This window comes from Tachypleus tridentatus, chromosome 8 (assembly GCF_004210375.1).
Source record: "Tachypleus tridentatus isolate NWPU-2018 chromosome 8, ASM421037v1, whole genome shotgun sequence".
NCBI lineage: Eukaryota > Metazoa > Arthropoda > Merostomata > Xiphosura > Limulidae > Tachypleus > Tachypleus tridentatus.
The window spans coordinates 31033831-31057334 of record NC_134832.1 but is presented as its reverse complement, the minus strand read 5'-3'; the positions used below and the strand labels follow the sequence as shown (position 1 = coordinate 31057334).

The following is a 23504-nucleotide window of genomic DNA, read 5'->3' as shown; positions in this document are numbered from 1 at the left end:
AAGAAACCATTCTCACTGGAGTAACTGAGTGGTAACCATCAATGATGTTTCTTCACAATACAACTGAAGAGCTTGAAAGGTATGGGTTGCTACACCCTTTCAATCATTGGTTGCTTGCACTAAGTGTTCCAGCTGTCACATGAGTGAATAGTAATCACAGAATGCAGTGCATGAGTTGTTCCTTACACTACCACTTGAACACTATGAAAGCAGGTACCTGTGCTGTTTTAGTCAATATCCTTTCAAATAACTGTCTCTTCTGTCACAATCATTTAATCTCACCATGCTGATCAAGAGGTCAGTTTAGATGGCCAGGCCAAACTGTCAAAAATGTCTTTTGCTGGTAACTTCACATACTCCTTATTGAACTCATTACAGGCAGCCAGCTAAGTGCTTATAGCTCTTTATTCCTCATTATCTGAATTAGTATGAGTTGAAAGGTCGTTGTCTTATCACTTACAACTTCAAACCCATGTTCAAGCCAGTGCATAAGAGGTTTATCTGTGACATGTATATGTGTGCAGCTTATTAACGTGTTCCATATGCATTACCATATCTAATTTATGCTGTATCTTGGATGTTAATGAACCAATCTGCCACACCACAAGTTGCTTTTTTGCTACTGGCATGCATTATAACAAAGACTTTTCACTCTGGTGTATCAATTTCTTTACCACCTTTAATAATATTTGGTCTGCTTACAAGAAGTCTTTTTCCAGTTTTGTTGATTAAACCACTCCACATATTCCCATGGACATTGGGAGATGTCTTATCATAGTGCCATACATTATGCTAATAGCTTGGAGATATTTGCTCAGTTGCTCTGTGTAATATTTTCTTCATGATTATCAAGTGCTCAACCCAATTCATCTTGGTAGAATTAACAAACTTAGCAAGTGTCTGCTTGACAATCTGTATTACCTGTTCTGCCAAACTAACATACTGGGGTGAGAAGATGAAATGCATATTTTCACCATACTTAACACAGTTCAGGAAACAAGTGCTTTTCATTAAAATTGGCTCTCTGTTTCAAATAGATATCTAAAGTGCTCCATCAATAATTCATTAATTAACTGTGCCAATGTATTAATCAATAGAAAAACTTCCTCCAACTGCAACATCCAATGAAGCAACCTTTAGGGAATGAAGTGCTTGCTCAAACTTCTAACTCCTTCCAAAGAACATCTGAAATTTAGTGATAGTAGACAATGGTTCAGCTATGTTGATGAAGTTGACTACAGGTTGAAGCCAATATTTTACTGTGGCTAACTTATTAAGGCCCATAGAGACTTCATCTTTGGACAATGTGACCAAGAAATTACAATTCCATCCACATGAGCAAGAAATCTCTTTTTAGTTTAAAGCCTGTTTAAGCCACTGGAATACCATTTTCATTTTCTATGATTTTATACCAAGCATTTCTCCCTTTTTAACCCCTTTCAGTATAAGGTCCATTAACTTCAGTATGTTTTTGAGCATTTTACACAGGTTGAATGGCATGACTCAAAACTTTTACACAAACCATGTCTCCTGCTAAAACCAGTCTCAAATCTGTTCTCATGGGGTAGCTGAACTTGCCAACATCTGGGTGCCAGATCCAAACTGTAAAACAAAGGAAAAATTCTAATGCATTCAGAGATTCATCAGTTCTGATAAAAAAAAAAGTGATCACCAAGGAGCTAAAATGCATTGATCTCAATAACATGATTTTTATTTAAACATTTCTTAGAAAAGATGAATCAAAAATATGCATTTGAACACAAATTTTTCCAATCCAGATGAACAGTTGATAAGATATACTTGAAGAATGTATTATCTATGAATGTGATTGCAGTCTTTAGGTCTGATGAGTGTTTCACAGAAGTTTTCTTTGTCTGTACAGCAATAGCTGATGCACTTGTTAAGTGCATGGGAAAGACTGCTCTGTGAACAAGCCAGGACTACAAACTCTAAATAAGTCAGTTCAGTTAGCAGTGTAGGCTTAAACATTCTTGAAAAAGGTAATTTGAATATGTAGCACTAATGCCATTTTTTATCCTTTATGGTGAATGCACATGCCAATATGATGTCAGAGCACATTTGTTCTAAGCATTAATGAATGTGCAATTCACATAGCTTTGTTATGGAAAAATAATACATGTAGTTTTCAGAATCTGGTGACAAACATCAGCCATCAGTTTCTCCTATCTAATGTTAACATTTACTATCATCTGGTTGTCAGAAAGACTGATCATTGATTCAGTGGGAAAGGAAGGGTTAAGGGTAAAACTGTTTAAAGGCAGTGTATTTCAGATGCTGAAATTAAACCAATTACTTTACAAGCAGTATACAATTCTTTTCTCCATGAAGGTTTTGTAATTTTAAAAGTTGGCAACATAACCCCTCACTGACTCTGTGGTACTAAAACAACATATGTTGTACAAGAAAGTGGTAATATTCTAGTCTACTGGTGTAGTCCCTAAAATTAGGACACAAAATTCCATGGAAAAAGAGAAGAAAAAACAAACTAGCATAAGTGCATTAATCAAGACAACACCTCATACTGTAGAGACTTCTACTTAAGGACACTCTTAATAAATGAACACAGTACATTTTTTACCACAGTAAAAAAACAACAAAAAACTTACATTAAGTCTTATTAAGTGTGTTTGTTTAAATCAAAAAACTATATTCAGTTTTCCTATGTAAACCCAAGGCATAAACTTTTGTCACATTCTGCCCATATGGTAATTCAAATTTAGCAGAAAGTCAAAAAGAAAACAAGAACTGGAGAGCTATATTATTTAAAGTTAGCAAATATCAATATTATTTATTCCTCAAATAGTGTAAAACGTGACTATTTTCTACTTTCTTGTTGAAAAAGTATTTAAAATTAGTAACTCCTTTGTATGTATATTTCCTCTGCTACTGAAACTACACAGTTTGGCATTGTGTGTGTTAGTTCTAATTAATAAATCTAAATGCAATTCAAAATAATACAGTGTAAAAGTTGCTTAACAGAAAATTATCAGTATTTTCATTGCTCTCCACATGAAATATCAAAATACACATTTGAGCTTACAAGTGGAAACTGTTCATAATTTTATCTACCCACTTTTTATTTTTTCCTTTTATCAAGCAATGTATGCGTAAAATGAATATTAAAAAGAAATGCCAACTGAGAGTGTTTATATGCTGCATATAAAAGTGAAACTTTCTATGAGGTTTTTTTTCTTCTTATAACATTTCTTTTGCCATCACATTTGACATTTATCAAAATGCTATTGCTCTTCAGAAGGCTTTGCTATCACTAATTTCAAGAACTGGTTAGCCAGTGTGCAGTCATAATTCCTGGGTTTTACATTCATTTACCATTTCACTGATACATGGTCCATTTGAATGACAAACTCCTGCCCTACAAGAAGTAAAGGTAACATGTAACATATTTATACCATACAGTATCAGCATTCAGGTGAACTCAGGGTTAAGTGGAATATGCAATTGTGTACTCCTCTCTCTCTCTTGCACCTGTAATACAACTGTGCCATCTACACTACCATTTATACACAGGATGAACAATTTAATAAGGATATGCCATTACTAATGCTTCAAACATCTATCCCACTGCTACCCTTCCAGTTCCATCAAATGATCCAATACAGAACTTATATATTCTTCTTAAGAACTGAAATAACTTTTATGTCTACTTTCAGCAGCCAGTTCCATTTGCCAGTATCAAGAATTCAGATCTGTTGTAAAGGAAATGTATTGATGTACGTCACTGCATTTCAGCTGTCCAATGTTCACATAGCCTTGACATTCCTTCTGTCTTTTTGACAACCACCACTGGAGAGACTATAAAGTGAACTAAGTTTTTTAGTATACACAAAAAACATTCTGACCCAAAGTTTACAGAGAAACTGGATTCTGTTAGTCAAAATCAACAGGACTTAATTACATCACAAATACAACCAGAAATCTCTGTTGTGAGCTTTATACAAATATATATATATAATGAGAAAGAGAGATAAAGTTCATGTAATAAGCAATTATATCTTTTTACTTGGCATATAAATCCTAGTTACAACTTTCTGGCTTTACTAATCATTACACACATTTACTTTCACATGATGTAAGAAAAACAAAGAACTCTTCAGTTATACAATTCTACTTGGGTCCACTTGATGACGCTGTCCACCATGGTAGACACCATGTGACATTCTTAAGTGCTTAGTCAAACTTTCTGGATGGCTGTAGACTTTTTCACAAAGAAAACAACGAGAAATACTTCTTTCTCCATGAAGGATTCTCACATGTCTCCTCATAGCTGAAGAACAGGAAAATTCTGTTTGACAAAATGGGCAACTCGTTCGTTTGCCTGTGGATAGATGAAGAAATAATCATATAAAGGTAATAAAGAGTCTTGTTTTTCACCCTTCATAATCACATCTAATTAACAAACTCTTAAGAAATCACTGAACAAACTCATTTTAGAATCTCCAAGCTCCACCAATATCCATGCCTACAAAACAATGGCTTCTCAACAATAAAACTACATCTTCAGATTTAATGATTTACAAATAATTAACTTTTAAAAAGTATCAAACAGTGTAGTTTTAATGAACTGCTGCTTAGGAAATACATTTTGCTTTAAAATGTTGAACAGAAAAAGTACCTCAGTTACATACATACTAGTAATGCATGATTAACATGGGAGCCAAAGAAAGTGAAAAAAAAAAGCTACTTCCTCCATTCTGGGTTCATCATTTTTACTACACGCTCAAATCAAAACCTCAGGAAGCAGAAAAACGTTCTGATTCAGAAATGAAAGGACCTTAATACACATATGTCACTCTTCTGGTTTTACATACACTAAGCCACATAATATAACAGTTGATGAAATGGTAAGTATTTACTTACTATGGATAAAATCTACTATGGATTTCATACAGCATTTGTTTTTGTGTCAAGTAGCTGAATACATTGTAACATGTAATTTTAAACTAATAAAATCACACCTACACTAATAAGTGCTAATTTCAAAATGTAAGTAAATCTTAAGAATAAGTAATTGTTCAAATAAAGTCTTACTTTCTAAAACTTGGGTTTCTAAACAGAAGTGTTGTGTAATTTTGGTAAAATATGCTATGCCACTGTCAACTGGGTCATAAAATGTTAAGAATGCTGTGGAAATTCTAGATTATATGTAGAGGTATTTTAATCAAAGAAAGGTTGACAAGTACTGTTTTAAACTCTAATTTCAGGTCTTTAGAGCTAACTACATTACTTCTTCAATGTTGGATTCTGCTGTAATTTAATTTTAGTTTCAGATGAGTAACACACACTTTTTTTAAAGTACACTTAAAGACAAAAATTTCAATAAATACTTGTTTCAGGTGTCCACACAAAAGCTTCCTGCTCTAATTATCTATTATTTTGAAGTGAGAAAAAAACCTAACAGACGGAGGAGCTGGCCAAGATTTGGGCTACTGTAATAAAATAGTAACCTCTGACTATCACTCTTACACTATGCACCTATGATCCCCCAATCAGAAATGATTTTTTTTTCACAACAGGATGTAAATCAGTAAATCAAAAATTTAACATTATAAGATAAAATATTTTTAATGTTTTAAAACCATTAGATAAGATTTTCAAGGCTATGTCTCATTGCTGCATTAAATGATTACATTCAGATATTTAATTTTTGTACAGAGGAACAAATTTCAGCTGTATTCTTTCCTGTGTAATGAAACAGTTTTGTTGAATAACCTTACACACATTGAAATTCTTTAAATAAGAAATAACTTTAATTTGCAGAATATAAACACATCAAATTTATTTAATAAACAATTTTTAGTTTTTTTCATAAAATGCAAAACAATAAATATAAAATATGTGCAATGTTTTATAATATTTACAATATTAATTTGCACTTGGATGTTGTACTCGATATTATTTATTGTGTATTATACTTAAACATATGACAGGTATTAGGTAAAAAAAAAAATATTTCTTGAAGTGCAGTATTGTAAAAAAAAACACTATCAACTAACAGTTTATTGCAGTCATTAGGTTTCTGTTTGTTTTAGTACAAAGCTATGAAAGAGGATATCTATATATTCTCTAGGCCATGGAGAATTGAGCCCCAGACTGTAACTAAGTCCATCAACTTACCACTGATACACAAGGGGATGATTTGACTAAAAATTATAATAAAAAGGTTTTGGAAATAAAAAGAAAACATATATAAATAACTTTAAATATAATGATAAAACTTACTAATACTATTCAGTTAATGGCAAAAATATAAGAAACATAACATTTTATTCGTTTGAAAAACTTTGAGAGTTGAACATTTATGACATTATTTCTGAACTGCTAGCTTAAATTATAACCACTGGAATTAATGGTATAAATAAATAAATAAATAATATATATATTACTGAGCATAGAACTGAAATTAATGAATTCTTATCATAACACATTAAGAAAAACACAACTAAGTTCTCTAGCATCATTTAACCATGAAAAACTGGAGTGGGTTAACTGAGATGTAAAGGCAACAGATGTAATTTGACCCAAGTCATTGACTGATCTTTGGAAAACTTTTATTAATAGTCATTTTGAAGCTTACATTTACAAGAATAATCAATATTTCAAACAACACAATTTTGGTAATCTAGAAATAATTTGTGCGAAGGTGGTGTCCAAATATTTGATGCACTGTTCGTCTATGCTTGGAATAACTTTCTGGATGATGATAGATTTTTCCACAGAGCGAACATTCAAACACCTGCTTCTTTCCATGAACAGTTCGTTTATGTCTATTCAGTCCTGAAGCCCAAGCGAACTCTTCATTACAAAGGTGACAAATGAACTTGTATCCTATGAGTAGACAAGGAGGATAAATATAAATCTTTTGTTCATCATCATTAATGAATTTAGTAACTACAACATACACAACTTGAAAGTACCAAAGTATAGTTATAGCAATACAGGAGACTGCTACATATATTGTGCTGTAACCCTAAATATACATATTTATTTTAAATTATACATCAAAAAGTATTATAGATTCAAAGTTATAAAACAAAATTCACATTAAAAGACATAGTGACACCTTTTACTAACAGAGGAAAATGATATCTTTTATTCTTTTTTCTACATGCAGTTTGTAGCTCAAGTTCTTAGCAACTGAGAAACAACTGACTTTGTAAAAATATTGATCATACTGGCAATTCAAGTAAAACATTCATTCAAATAAACTGAATAAATAAACTTTTAGTTATTACAAAATAAGAATATATTTTTTACCTGCCCAAAAAGTCTAAAAATATGGTTTGTTTTATAGCCAAACAACATTATCCCAATCTTTTGTAACATGTTTTATGTATAGGATATATTAATGTTTATGAACATAAACCCATAAACCTTTTGATTTAGCCATCATTTCAATTTAAGTACTTTTATAAATATTTTAGTTCTGAGATCAAATTAATGCACTAGCCAACTTATGTGATTTTTAAGAATCACAAATACTTAACAGTAGATCACAACATTATTTTAAATTATAAGAAACCATTTTCCAAATCCTTTTTGTTTTAATAAATCTAAATTTTAGCATTATAACAAGAATATTATGTCCTATTAAAACTATTAGTAACTAGAGCCTTTAAGGATGTAAAAAAATCCTTAACTTTAATTGTATTAGATCATTATTAAAGGTACGAATGTTTTTGACAGAGGAAGTCTACTGGGCATTATCAACTGTGTGTTTAATGATAACAATCTGGATACACACATGATTATACAATTTGTTTCACACATACACAAGTTCAGCTAGGAAACTGTATTACTAATGGGGAAATAGTCTTTCATTAACACTTTTAGGCTTGTGTACAAAGCATAAAAAATTTTTTTGTTCACACTAAAACATAAATTAATTAATTTACACTTGAAACTGAAACCATATTTTGTTATACATAACACCATCAATACACAACCATTTTGTTTTCGACAAATATCATACTTTGTACCTACATCAAGACACCAGCAGCATCATAAGATCTGTAATGGGGAGATGAAGGATGCAGATGAACTGTAGATTCTCACATCATATATTAATATAAAATACAAACAGTTTGAGAAAAAACAAATACATTTTATTTTTTCAGCTATTATGAAACTTTTAATTTTTTTTTAATTCTGACAATCAAAGTAGTATAATGTGTTGTTGCTTCTAAGGTTACCTCATTATACCAAACTGTTTCAGTTCTTTTTTTGGCTAAAATATAAAAACTGTTTCGACATATTTCTTTTTCCCATTCTTTTCTTATATATATAAACATATTATATACCTAAACATCAGTATTGTTCAATTACTTAGATATTTTGGTGTCTAGATACTACAAGAAGATACTTTTCAGGCATCTCTTTTTTCAGATTGATACAATATTCTTCCAGTGTAACAGGCATCATGCCATCTAGTCTACTGGTACTTTCTACTAGCTTCTAAGGACAGTAGTATGTTTTTCAGTATTAACTCCTGTGATTTGTCCAAGATAACTCAGATGCCATCCATCCTTCAAAACATATTTGCCTGAGATAATCTGCAAAAACAATTTCTGCAGATATTTTTGTCCAAACTGATCTGCATAAAATCCTAAAACAGAAAGAACTTAAACAGTAGGAGTCCTAGTTGTCATAACACACAAACAATATGTACATAAGTAAACATCACATCTATTTTTTGTGTTGCCCCAGAGGCAGTAGAAACAATAAGGGCAAGCACAATCCAAATAATGATCTCAGAGGATGATCAGGTGGGTGAAACATTGTCACACCACCATGTGCCACATCGCCTTAAAGGGCCTATAATGGCTACTTATGTGGAGCTGTATATTGTCTTTAAATCTAAATTCTTATTTTTTCAACAAAACAATGACAAAGTAGCTAGTTTAACATTATAGTATAATGAAAAGGCAGTTCACATATGTGGCACATATTTCATAACTATGTTGCACATGTACTATCTGATTCAAAAATATCCAAAAATCCAATCAAAACTACTATCTATCTCATCTTTATATGGATGTCATTCAAATGCTTTATATGCACTTTGTAAGTGCTGTTAAACTTCAAAGTATAATTTGCAAATTAGTTCACTTAATCAGCAATTGTAATATATTAATTTAAATTGTTTGTTTTTGTTTCTTGGCTAAAGATGCACAACAAGCTAATGGCCTCTGTTTCCACAAGGACTGCTGATGCTCACCTCATTCCATTAGATGGACAAATTAGTATTTGAAATCCATTATTTCAGTGTCTTTGTTTGATTCCTCTAATTCCAGTCTATGTGCAAACAATACATAAAAACTAAATAACACATAAATACAGAAGACACATATTAGCAGATACAAGGCAATTTCTCATACTTCTTATCATTGCATGAAAATGAGTGCTGTAAAAACAAAGAAAATACTATTAGAAAAACTAACTTTTAAACTCATCATAATGCTCAAATTAAAGTTATCTAATCTATATGAAGACATAATTTGTTGAAACTGCAGAAACTGGTTTGAAAACCATTCCACCTCTATACCTGGAACATATACTGCTTGCTTGGTCAAACAATATGGTCATTAGCTGTTGATGAGTGGTTACACACTATTCCAAAATGATGGCACCTTACAGATACTCCATACTTTAATATTAGAAATAAACTGTACTCACAATAGTGGCAATATGATAAACAGTGTTTTAAATAAATGTATAACTACAAACAAGATAGATGCAGCATAGCTTACAATTTTCAATTAAAAAAGGAAGTTTTTCTCCAATTTAACCAACATAAATAACTATGAAACTTCCTTATTCAAACATCTACTCTAAAAGCATAGTTAAAGATCCCTGCTCCTCCAAAGTGTCAGTGTCAGCCATGATAATAGAATAGAAATCAAGTAGGCAGGCCATACAAAAGAACTGTTTCTGTTATCTACATCAAAAGTTTGAAATTCGAGTCTGTTCAACTCGCAATATTCCACTTTATTAATAGCCACATGGTACTTAAAGAAAATAATTCTCTACTAAAATGTAATGACAAAGAATCCACTTTTTAGGAAACAAAGTTTGGAGATGGTTTGAACAGGTAGTGAAGGAAACTTTATTACAAGTATGCATCACTTCAATAAGCTCATGTCATCAACAGATACAAGTAGTTCATATAAACACAGGAATATATACAGTATAGAACAGAGAGATCACATGACTGGAGATGGCTTAACAGCTTAATACAATTATCTTGGTAACCCTGGACATTAACAGAGAAAGAATGTTTTGTTCAATTAAGATACCTTCCTTTATTTTGTATTTGTTAATGTTTGGTACTTTACTTAATATTAGATCATTATTTTATTGATTACTTTGTGTTTTGTTTTTTTTCAGTTGCAATAGTGGCAAACATTGCAGGATTTTTCTAATTATGGTTGGTGGAATATGGTTTCCAATTTTCCTCTAGTTTCTCTGATGTAGCATTCTAAAGAGTTATTAGTCATTATTTTACAAATGCTGTTGGTATTGTGAGATTCTACATAAGTATTTATTTAGTAATGACTTTAGTTTAGGGTCATGTTTTTGTGAACTTGAAATCAACAGAAATTTTATGTTTAATGACATGTTTTCTCCAAATTTGAATAACCTAGAGTGTAATGTTGTGTTGTGTTTGGTGTATTTGTGTCAGTTTTGTTTAACTAAGTTCTGAAATTTTTGTTCTTGTGGTTGTATAAAAATATGTTTGACAGTAGTTGATGCAAATGAAGGCTGGTTTTATAAAATTGCTTGATTCATCTATATAGTCAGTTGAACAAGTCTTGATTGAATCTGTATTCATAGGGATTTTTAGTACATTGATTTTTTATGTTTGAATTCATAGGCAGAATTCCAGAGGAAGTAAAGGCCTGTGTAAGTGGCTTTTTTTTTATGATTGTAGGTTTTGACCTGTGTTGGATCTAATAATATTGAGGTCAAGAAAACAAACTACTTGTTATTTTTGTGTTTGATGAAGAAGCAAATGTTCAAACAAATGGAGTTTATGTGTTCAAAGGAAATGTGCACGTGTTCATTAGAAGAGACACCAGCAAAAGTGTCACAACATATTTGTAACAGTACAGGGGAGGATAAAGTGCAAATTGTAAGGACTGCACTTCAATCTTGGTCAAAAATATGTTGACACAAACAGGTAAAACAGAGCTGCCCATGCTTAAATCATCTATCTGATTTAATGGAAGTTGTTTTTTGTTGTTGTGAACTTTAAGAGGGAAACAAAAATCTACAGAGGTTAAGAATTGGGATCATTGCAATAGACGTAAAGTGCAATGTTACAAGCTTCTCTGGGGGGAATGTCAGTGAAAAGTGTCACAACATTAAAGCTAGCCATTAAGGCTTTAGTTAGTTTAATTCATTTCTCAAATTAAAGGTATCGTTTTAAAAGAAACATAATAAAAAGCTCAATGAAACACTGTACGTTTGTAATAAAATAGCTTCCACTACTTGTTCAACCTGTCCTCAAGCTTTAATTCTGTACTTAATCTCACTGTTACTACTGAATGAAAATATATAAATAACCTAAAATAAATTAACTTTCCAATAAGCATGAATAAAGATAAAACAGTAATTGTTTAAAATACATAACCTCATATCTACAGTGCATCTTGTGTTCATCTAGACAACTGGAAATTAAAAGCGTAGCTCCAACAGTGTGAACTAAACTGAGCAGTAGTGACATTTGGTTCAGAAATGATTTTGTTCTTGAAAACTCAAACAATAAAGCAGAATTTCAATCTTAACAAGAAATAAAATAACATAAAAAAACATTAACAATAGAGCCATACATGGTTTATTTATGCTTCAACATATAACAGTTTCTGGTTCAGCAATCTTTTTTTTAAGTACTTGTATAGTGTCAGCCATGTAATAACTACAAATAATTAGATGACTAAACAGCAGTTCAATAATGTGAAAGAAAATTAACTAACAATAAAACTTTTTATAAAAACCCAAGAAGAAAATATTTCATTTCAACTGATATGATGATTTTACAGAATATTTCAATGAATGAAATAAGCTAATGAATGGCACTTACTTTTGTAGTTTAAAGTATCTCTTGAACTACATACTTTAACACTCCTACGAAAAGTGGGGCCTAATAGGCCCCAGAGCAACTTGTAAGGTTATTAATATTAGGCTAATACATTTGTATTTAAATGAAATTTCCATTTCATTTGATTTCATTTCATTAAATGAAATGGCAATTTCATTTAAATACAAAATTATTAGCCTAATATTAATAACCTTTCAAGTTGCTCTGGGGCCTATTAGGCCCCACTTTTCGAAGGAGTGTTAATTCAATGTGTAAATTTCAAAACTTTTTACATGCAAGTATTTTGCACAAGTACCAAGAGAGTACTTACTTTAAGTCAGCTGGCATGACAAAGTCTAAATATAAAGTCAATGTTCTGAAACTTACAGATGACTTACCTTAACACAGTTGGATTATATTTTTTAAACAAATTTCTGTTAAAACTCCAAGAATATAATATTTATTGAAGTTAACTATAAAGGAAATAATTTCAATGTTTTCTGTTTATGAACATACAAAACCTCTGGTACTAGAACTGTTGGTTATATATTGCAATATAGCACATTATAGTATAGTATTGACTTATGGCAATAGAAGGAGCAAATAATAATTAATTTTTTGTGCATGCAATGGTAATTTTAATGTGTGTCAACAACTGTGGATGTTTCATCATTGCAGAAGGGGCTTTCTTGAAATGACCACTGACCAATATGGACTATCAAACATACACTGACAGATGATACTGGAGCTTCAGCATGCAAATGGTTTATCCATTCCAATACATCAGAAATTTTACGATATTTTTATCCTTTATCAATTGGAAGCAAAAACTATGAAAACAGTTTTGTACCAAAGCAGTCTTCACAGGCTTTAAAAGCAAACAATATTCATGAAGAAGAAAACAGAATTACTTGTTAAGCATTTCAATTTTGAAGTGAATAAAAAGCCATCAACAACACTTCCCACATTTATTAAGTGCTGAGTGTAACAGCAGATACTGAGCATGTAGTTATTAAACACAAAGTAGTAGCAAGGAAATATTAAACAGAAAAAAAAAAGCAAAACGTCAGACACTCTGAAACAGAGTTCTAGTACCAAAGCCATTGAACAGATTCAAAGAATCAAATTTCATTATATGTAATTCAACTTTTAAACTTATTGTTAGCTTTCATAACGGTAAATCAAAAAGAAATTCCAAAAGTTCAAAGCTTCATCATCAAATACTTTTTTAAATAATGATGTTAAATTATACATTTAACTGGAAGACAAATAGGTATTCTTCAAGGGATAAAAACAGCTTAGATATATTCTTCCAGTGTTGCATGCCCTTAATGAGAAAGTTTGGCAACAAGGAGCAGCTAGTTGTTAAGCTTTGAAAAACATTCTACAAAATATCATTTAAAAATAATGCAACTACAGTCTGAACAATGAAGAATATAAGCTACCTGCTGTTCTTAACTCCAGTGTTTGAATTGGGCTGGACAGACCAATAATCCACACACAAGTTGATCATATTGCTTCAGCAAAATCAAAGAAGCCAACCTTGGTATAAAACATACAGTTTTCCTTTAAAAACTGCAATTACCTAACCAATTTGGAAATTATAAAACCCAAATTAAAGTAACTGTGTAGATTTATTGCATTACTTAAAAAGGGTCACTTAGTTCAAAATAATTTATCATCCACTGTCTCATTGAGCTTTTAACTTTATCAGTTGAATAACCACACATACACACATAAAGCTGCAAAATGTGTAGAATAGCATAGGTATTTTAAGATGTACTTGCACCTAGATACATTTAAAATCAACACATACAACATGGTTAGTTTGTTAAACAACTCCAAGGACACCATCTTGTGGTATTTATTAAATTCAGCCTAAATGAATTACTTTCACTGTGATACACTGCCAGGCTTATTGTTGCGTTGCAACTGAAACAAGTTCAAAGGTAAGCTTTCTTAGAAATAAAACTGTACAAAATGATCACAAAGAAAAAGAAGGGTCATCTCAATTGCTTCCCAAAGTAATTTCTCTGATCACATGCCTTTCCCTAAAAATATAGAACCCATCAGATATGTTAAAAGGATAAGATTACCATGTCTCAGATTTAATTATCCTAGTCAAAAATCTGTATATTAACTGTATATTTCTTTTATGCATATCATATCACTGTTAATAAAAACTGCTAGTTTATTTATGTACATCATAAAGAATTATTTCAGAATACACAATAAAGAAACTGACATTAAAAGTACAGATACCTAAAACAGAACACAAATACTGAATATTTATGAATAAAATGCTGAAATCATGTTCTAGGTCAGAGTAAATAATTTGGAAATACAATTGTTTTACATATATTTTTATTTCCTGAGTAAAAGCTAGCAGTAAAAAATAGCATCCTGTATTAAAATATATGATGAAAATATTTCAAATATTAAAGGTAAATAACAACTGTTTTTAAATAATTATTTCCATTTTAGCAAACTCTGTACTCTGATTACATGGTGAGACATTCTGCCATTACATTTAGCAGTCAGTATTTAGATACTGTAAGTGAATAGTTACATTAATATATCTCAGTGACACTAGCATAGATACAAATGTATACAAACTCTTGAGCATTAACTATAAGAACATATACAAGATCCAAAACATAATTGGGTCAAATGCAGATATCCATTAATGTAAATTATTAAGTCTCACTAATGGGTCATTCCATGCAAACTCACCAAGAAGAAAAGAACATTCCCAAGTTCATGCCATAGATTTTCTTGAAAAAAACTTCATTTTGACTTATTCAGCTGCAAAACTGTAAAGCTGTACTGCATGGTTGAATAAATAAAAATGAGGTTTTTGCTTCAATGTTTTCAAGAAAATCTATGACATGAACAGGAAAGCCTTAGGTGAGTTGGCATGGAATGACCCTAATGAGACAGGCTCAGTACATGTGTGTGTAATTCCAAATAAAATAATGTGCATGATTTAAAACAGACCTCTCACACACAGGGTATCTTACCTCTTCTCCACCCCACGTCTTTCAGTTAATGTACATACACTACTATTAGCAACTCTGTTAGCTTGACTTACTTCTTATTCTTGTGTTAAAACAGTGATAGGCAGTTATGATCCATAAAAGGTTTTTAACAAACTATATTTTAACAATTTTCATGGCATAAGCATCATTCTTCGAGCATATGTGTGGAAGAACAACATTGATAACATTTTAATACACATTTTTAATCTCCAAGTGAATAAAAACACAAGTAGTAATAAACATCAAAGCAATATTATCTGGAAATTTTGAAAATACTACAGAATAAGCTTATTTGAAAAATTTAATTAACTACTAGTAAAAATATCACATAGTCTGAATTTGGTGGATGGATGAAAAAATCTAATTTAAGAAAAAAAAAGAATTATAAAATGCAATAGGAAAATATTGTTCAATGTGCAAAGTACATTTTTGGATATGGCTTTTAAACTTTAATTTATAACCCAGATGATTGAACTACAAAAACAGACAATAAAATAAATTTAACAAACAAAAATTCTGAAACGAAAATGTGCTAAATATTTATATAATTTGTTTGTGAGGATCAACATAGATGTCAGAGAAATGAAATGTATATAGCCTCCCATTACTAATGAAACCTTCAAAATACATACAATTATTCTTGTTTCATGGCTTGTAAATGTTTCAATTTTTTTTTACTTATCTAAACAATCTATATGGACAGAACATCAGCTTGTGGCAACTTCTTTCATCCTTTAATTTCTAACTTTCAGCATTTCGTGAAAAAATCTTATGGAACATCCGACGATGTTGAGATAAACTTTCTGGGTGGGTGTATACTCTTCCACACAAGCCACAAGTCCATGTTCTTCGTTCCCAGTGTTTAAACTTTTGGTGTCTATTTAAAGCATAAGATGAAGTGAACCTGGTTTCACATAACAAACACTGGAACCTTTTAACTGTAAAATGAAAATTAAACAAATGGTAAGAAGCTGAAACAAATAAAATGTAACCCATAAATAAATAATTCTTAAGAATATTATACAAAAATAACTTTATCAACCTTTAATATTAACTATTTATTTTGCAATGTAGCTGTTAAACATTTACGTGTATAATAATCTCATCGACCATCATATGAACACCTTACATGAATTGAGAGACCATTCCAAAGCTATGAACACAAGAAGTCAAAGTATACCTTACAGCAAAAGTTTCATTTATTATTATTAATCGTATAAAAGTAAACAAATTGATTTTTAATTAAAAGACAGAACATACTGTGAAGTGGAACATTCAGTAATTTCAACTGGATAACAATAAATTCAGAAATAAAACTATTTGTTGTATTGTTCTACACAATTTTAACTACTGTATTAAACTAGCAATTAGTTTATTATAATGTTGTCTTTACTTCAACAATTAATGTCATTGTATTTTTCAGTTCAGTTGAACTTGTTAGCTAATAAGATGCTACTTGAAGTGTAAGAAATAAAAGCTTTATTATTTACAAGAATGTTTTGTTAAACCCTAAACTATACACATAGGCTATTTGTGGTCTTAACATAGCAGGTATTGAGACCTGTATTTTAGTGCTATAAGCCTTCCAAATTTTCATTGTAGCTAACATCAATAACACATTTTCATAATTTCACAGTGAAAAATACAGTTACATTTTTCTAATGAAAACGAGCTTTGAAAAATTTATCCTGTGTTGTTTTAGGTGTGCCTTGAGGCAGTCAAAATGTCTAGGAATACCTTTAGTTTAATAAATTATATTAACTAAGATTTGTAATCTAAAGAATATTTCAATAACCTTTTTAGTTTAATTGTTGTTACTTAATTAACAACTTCTTTTTTCAAATAAAAAGCAAAATTTAGATACTACATGCAGCTAACAGGTAACTTGTTTTTGTGTTAACTTTCTACATGTCTGGAAAAAATCTTGTGGTACATCCGTCGATGTTGTGATAAGCTTTCTGGATGGGTGTAAGTCTTCCCACACAAAACACATGTCCAAATTCTTCTTTCCCAGTGTTTAAACCTTTGGTGTCTGTTTAAAGTGGAAGATGAAGTAAATTTGGTTTCACAAATCATACACTGGAACTTCTTTTCTGCAACATAAAAAATTAAAACAACTGTAATTATTTATAGGAACAAAAATCTGAAGTAATTATTATTACCAACTTAGACATTTTACTATGTATTCTACTACTGCTACACAGAAACTTAAGGACCACTTAATTATTACACTGAATTATAAGGAGTCTACAAAGATTTCCAACTACACTGTACAAGTAACTTAGTGTCAACATCAATCAATTCTAATCTTCATAAGCTATAATTATGACATTATGAACAAAGCAATGGTTGGTTGCAGTGAAACATGGGAGAGAGAGAAAAAATCATTTCACACGCACAATTATAACATCTCAAGACACTGTCCAACATACCATAAATCTAGTTATTTCATGTGGGTTCACTTTTTTCTTTTGTGAATTACATATTGTTTAAAAATAAATATTAATTCTTCATTGGAATACCTGTGCTGAGATTTTGATTTCATAGTTGGTAAAGTTCATAAGTTCTTGATTTCATAACTCCAACTTTCAACTTACGGAGAAGAAGCATGTATAAGTGTATGTTTATGAAACATGTTAAACTAAATATGATTCACAATACTGGTAGGAATTATCTCTCTCTACGTTAACCATTAAAGTGTGTTAAGCGTTGTCACCACTGATGGTATTAAATTGGTCAAAAAACTAAAGTGAAACCCAAAGAGAAGTAGCAACACTTAATTTCACAAACGTTTAGTATAGAGGAATAACAATAATAAAACTGTGAATTATCTTTTGCATTTCACTCAATATTACATAATTCTAGTGTAGAAGTAAATGCTCATAATATACAGTGTAGTACGATGTAAATAATGCAGAGAAAATGTTAATTATTAAAACACTCCTTTCACAACAAATACTATAAAAACATATCTTGTTTAGAAAAGGATGAATATTTACTAAAAACAATTTTATTTCACACAAATACCACAATACAAGTTGAACATGTTTGATATGGCTACAAAAATCAAAGAATATTAATTATAAACTTATAAATAGCAAGTCAGATGAAATACAAATAGAAAGTTATTAAAAACACACATATCCATTATCTTCTGTAATTACTGTACATATTTGAATTTTAATGATGAATAAATAGCGTTGTTTTTTAGTAAAATAATCAACCTTTAAGCCAAGTTTATTTGTAGTATCAAAAAGTATACATATATTCTAAAGCCAAGCCCTACAAATTTATTACCATAAAACTATATAACTTTTAAAGACTTATCTTTTCACGTGTATCTATAGTCTGATGTTAAATTTTTTTTTTTTGTTGTTTCAAAGACACTAACACAATGTAACTACTTTATAAAATTTGTAATTTATTTACTATGTGTACACCTACAATTTCAAAACATAAAAAGAATACACTGTAAAACAGATCAAAGCCTTTCTTTCCAGCCACTTCAAGAGATATATATATATATATATATAATCACTTAGTAATGTGGCTAGTGAGCTCTTCTTATGCTTGAAAAGTTAGGTGTGTTTGTTAAATTTTGTGCAAAGCCACATGAGGACTGACATATTGAGGGCTATCTCCACTAGCAATAGTTTATTTTCAAGATACAAACTACAAGCAAAGTTGCTAGTGAACACTATACACTCTGAACTCTCTGGTTATACCTCTGAACTGAACATTACAATTTGATTACAAACTTTGTAACTCATCAATAGCCCCCAAGTGTAGAGCAAACAGTTTTGTTTTGGAGTCAGTAAGAAGATGTAAAACAAAAAGTCCAGATCCACAATCCATCATGAAAATTTAGAAGAAGTATCAGATACCCCTCTATCAACATGAACTGAAAAATGTATTTAAGCATGCTCAGAAAAAAAAATGAACATTTCATTCAGCATTATTGAACAAGCAAGACATGGAGGAGGAGAAATGTGTTCACTAAGAACTGAGTAACTATTAACTGTTTGAACTTTATTTTAAAATTTATAGCTTACAGATATGGGTTACCAGTAGTTAATATCCACAAATCAATAAGTGCAGAAGCAAGTAAACTACAGTATATACTTTTGAGCAGGGAAGGACATAAGAAATGATATAAACAGGGACCTGGACATACATTTGTCATCAGTGGAATCTTCACAAGAATCGCTTTTTTGGATTGCTCCACACTTTAGAAGAGAACAGAATTTATATGAAGCATGTGCAAGATTATATTCTATACCAAACATGAAGGCATCCCAGGATTTGTAACAGAGTGGAACATTGTCAAAACCAATCACACAATACAGAAAATAATCACACACACAAAAAAGAACAAAAATATGATATACTCACCATACTATTTCAATGTCTGCAGTTAACATATTGTTAAGCACAGTTACAGAAAGACCTTAAGCCACATAAAGTGAGAAAAAATTAAATCTTTTATGCATCAAATAAAAAGGACCTACATTTACCTATGAATTCCTTTACCTTATTAGACCTTTCAGGTTCCAAAGATACAAACAAATTAAAAAGGGCAAGTTAAATGGCACTGAATGACATGAACACATGAACGAAAGGTTGAACCAGGATTGTAAAGAATAAATAGCTCACATATAATTTTCCTTTGATTAATAATGACAAAAAGCCAATAAAAAATCCATGCAGAAACCACTCACTCACTCCAATCCAGACAGTCTGTTCACAGTTATGGATAACACATAGCTGGTCTTTTCAGGGCTGCCAACAGATATGCATAAAACATGATTCAGAAATCAGATTAAAAAATTCTGTCTGGCAGTTAGTTTCTTGTGTAAAGTGTTAGAACTTCTACCATTACCTCAACTAAAGATATGGATGTGTTTAAATAAACAGTGAGGGAAGTTTTGGTTAAAGAAGGTCCATCAGTATCAACATATGAAGAAAATGAGACTGGAATAGGACACAAAGAAAAGTATCATAAATATCTAATGAAACTTACCACTAATACCAACATCTATAACAGCATACTTATTTCAAATTTTATTAAAAGTTCCTGGTCTCCAAACTACTTTTAAACAAGAATATAAAACTCCTTGAGATATAGGATCCATAACCTTTACTGATGAGTACAATACAACAACAGAAACTTCTTTACTCCTAACAGTGTTTCAAAATTAGAAACTAAATGTGGCAGGATAAAAAAGAAACTAAGGCAAAGCAATTAATGTGAAAGAACAATTAAAATATTTTAAGACTGATGAAAGCAGAAATAAAGAAGCAGTTTCTCACTGGGGTATAAAAACAAGTTATGAATGTAAAGAAAAAGAATAACTAGCTTTAAATGAAGTATGTGAGCCACAACAAAATGTTTGGGGTGAGCTGGTTGCAAGTCTTACAGCTTTATGGTGTCACATGATCGTGATGCTGTACCACATGACCGCATTCAATCACAATAAACAATATTAGCTGATGCCACTTCCATTTTAAGCTGCACTGAAATATGCAGCATAAGGTATGTCAGAAGATACATAATAATATGTAGTTTGAAATAAGGTATTTAATTGGTCTACATTTAAGATAGGGCAAGGTGGAATTAAAGGAATATTTAAAGGTGGAATAGTTATATTTCATTTATAAATTTGTCAAATTTTGTTGAAGGGTAATAACTCTTTAATATCTTTAAGAGTATTAATCAACGATAACAGCTTTGTAATCATTTAACAAAATATTTCTTGCAAAGTTGACATGTTAGGTTTCTAGTACTACATAATTTTTTTTCTCCACGATGTCCTGAAATGGGTTGAAATAATTCTAGTGTTCTTAATCATAACTCATACTCCACCTGTATATTAAGGTGAAATGGATATACTGCTTTTTTCATATTATGATAACATTTTGATTTAAAGCTGTACCAACAATGGCTTATCAGGTTCATTAGAAGTGTACAAGAGCAATACTTGTGAAGTAGAAATACAACAAGAAAAAGCAAGTCCTGCCAAGAAGTATAAGGTCATTATTTAAAATAACCTGACATGCCTCACATTTATAGCTAGAAAATGTGATGGCGATGACCCTGATGATGTGAAAAAGAAACGGTAAACAGAAATTTTAAGAGAGGGATTAGATGTATAAAAATAGGTAAAGATGAATGTTTGCCTGTTGGTAACATTTGACGATTGAAACTTTTATCTTGGACAGATTGAACAAGTACATGAAAATGAGGTCTCTGAAGTAAATTTCTTAGGAACCAAAAGAAGTGACAAATGTGGCCAAAGCTGTGTTCCCCTGTGACAGGTCACAAAGTATAACTTTTTTTTGTCTTGTTAATGGTAACAGTTTAATTTATCCTTGTCCTAGTTAAGAAAACTGACACATTTATTGTAGGGTTGTACACTTCTGTCATGCATGCATTTACTTTATGCTAAGAACAATGTATATACACTTATTTTTCACTATACATATTTTACTACCATATCAAAACTTAACTTGTTAAATTATTTTTTGGTGAAACCTTTATTTTTATACCACATTCTATTCACTCAGTTTTCCCTATTCTATCCTAATACTGAAATTAAAATTACAAGAAACACTATAAAAATCCCCCACTCAGAGTTTCTATATTCATTAAAGCAACATTTTACACATCTTTAATTAATTCAATCTTGAATTTAAAAAGTTTGGAATGATTCACCATTTGCAGATAAAGTTCATTCCCTTTACTGTTCCTTTGTTGTTTAAGTAGCCAAGGACAATATGATTTGCCACATTCAGTTCTTGAGTAACATTGATTCTTACATTCTAAAACCAGGAATAAAATAGTAATGCAATGCAGAAAATGGTCAACTACAAAACCAAGGCTTGAAACAATACATATAATTGTGTGAGAAAAAAATACTATAAATACTTTCGACTCTATAGTTTAAGCAATGTAATTTGTACAAATCACTGACAATTAGATATAAAATCTCACACACAGTGAGGAAGATGCTTATACCAGTGAAAACTTCCTAATGATGGAGAGAAATCTTGTGATTCAAATATGAAAAAAAGGGTTCACAAGACTTGTCATATACCTTAAGGAAGTGATGAAAGAAAATATTATGTTAAAAACATACAAGTTTCGACAACCTAATTAACCATACGTTAGAAATGTAGTGAGTGACATGTGCTGATTAAATATTTTTTATAACCTATTATGGATACAAAAACCAAACTTATGACATTTGATATACAGAGGTGATTTTTTAATTTTTAAAACATTATACTAGAAACATATACATCTCTTGTTACTCACTGTGCTTACAACTGTATGACTAGAAATGCACTAACATCAAACATTCAAAGTCTTATTACTGTAGTTTGAATGTCAAATCTGGTTACACAAAAGATTCATTCCCTTCTATTTGCTGCTGACTGAGTACAGAACTCATAAAAATGTGATGTTTTACTTTCTTATGATTCTTCAGAGCATCGGGACGTCTGAAAGCTTTGCCACAAATATCACACACAAAGTAAGGGATGTTTGTATGTTTGAAACGACGATGTCTGCTAAGAGCTGGTTGAAGTGTGAAATAGGCGAGACATATTTCACACTGATATCTTTTCTCTGTAAAAAAAAAAAAAAAATGTTTTATCAAACAGAAACTAAAGATAACTGAAACAAGTTTACACATCTTTCCTGACACAAGCTGTCAATACATCCTTTGATTACCATTTTCAAATTCTTAAATATTCACAAAAACATGTACAATAAACTATTACAAATGCTATGATAGACTAGTGCTCACATGTATAAAAACAGATTTCCACGCTCATTTTGAGAATGAAAACAACCATTTCTTCAAATTTTATTACAACTACAATAATAAAGTAACTACATTACAGTAATATGTTTACGATTTCAACAATAAAATGTTCATGCATTTTGCTACTTTTGGACTTATCAAAACATCTTTCAGTTCAAGAAGAAAAAATGTCAACACAAAAACAAAATGAACAAAGAAATATAAATAGTATATAGGATTAAATTTGTAAGACAAGAAGGAAACAGCATAATAATAAATAAATAAAAGCATTTTATTTTACACCAACATAATAAATTGGAACTTTGAGATGGTATCCAAAGAACTGTCCTGACCATACATCATACTGGCAATTTCTCTTCTTACTTATTTTATTAACACAGTTTTTATTACAGAAATATCACAGATATTATTTTGGCTTTAAATTCTTTACATATTACCAGGTATGGTCAATATCAGCGAGGTATATTTTTGTACCATAACACACTAAAACAGTTACAAAGATGGGTTTAGTTTTTTTGATCT

At 30.6% G+C, this 23504-nt stretch overlaps 1 protein-coding gene across 10 annotated transcripts in view; it reads right to left on the bottom strand.

The window, feature by feature from the left end:
* Nucleotides 1-4018: 4018 nt before the first annotated feature.
* Nucleotides 4019-23504, bottom strand: part of LOC143222093 (uncharacterized) — a 60561-nt gene continuing 41075 nt past the window's right edge. The window contains exons 5-6 of one of the 10 annotated variants that reach the window (XR_013012024.1): nt 6617-22783; nt 4019-4357 (exon numbers count right to left, since the gene is read on the bottom strand). Coding sequence is in view for 2 of the 10 variants with exons in the window: in XM_076448029.1 (XP_076304144.1) it covers nt 22554-22783 (230 nt within the window). In the remaining 8 variants the exon portion in view is untranslated. Of the gene's footprint in view, nt 22784-23504 lie in introns of all 10 variants that reach the window. The other 9 variants (XR_013012022.1, XR_013012019.1, XR_013012020.1 and 6 more) reach the window with 9 other exon arrangements.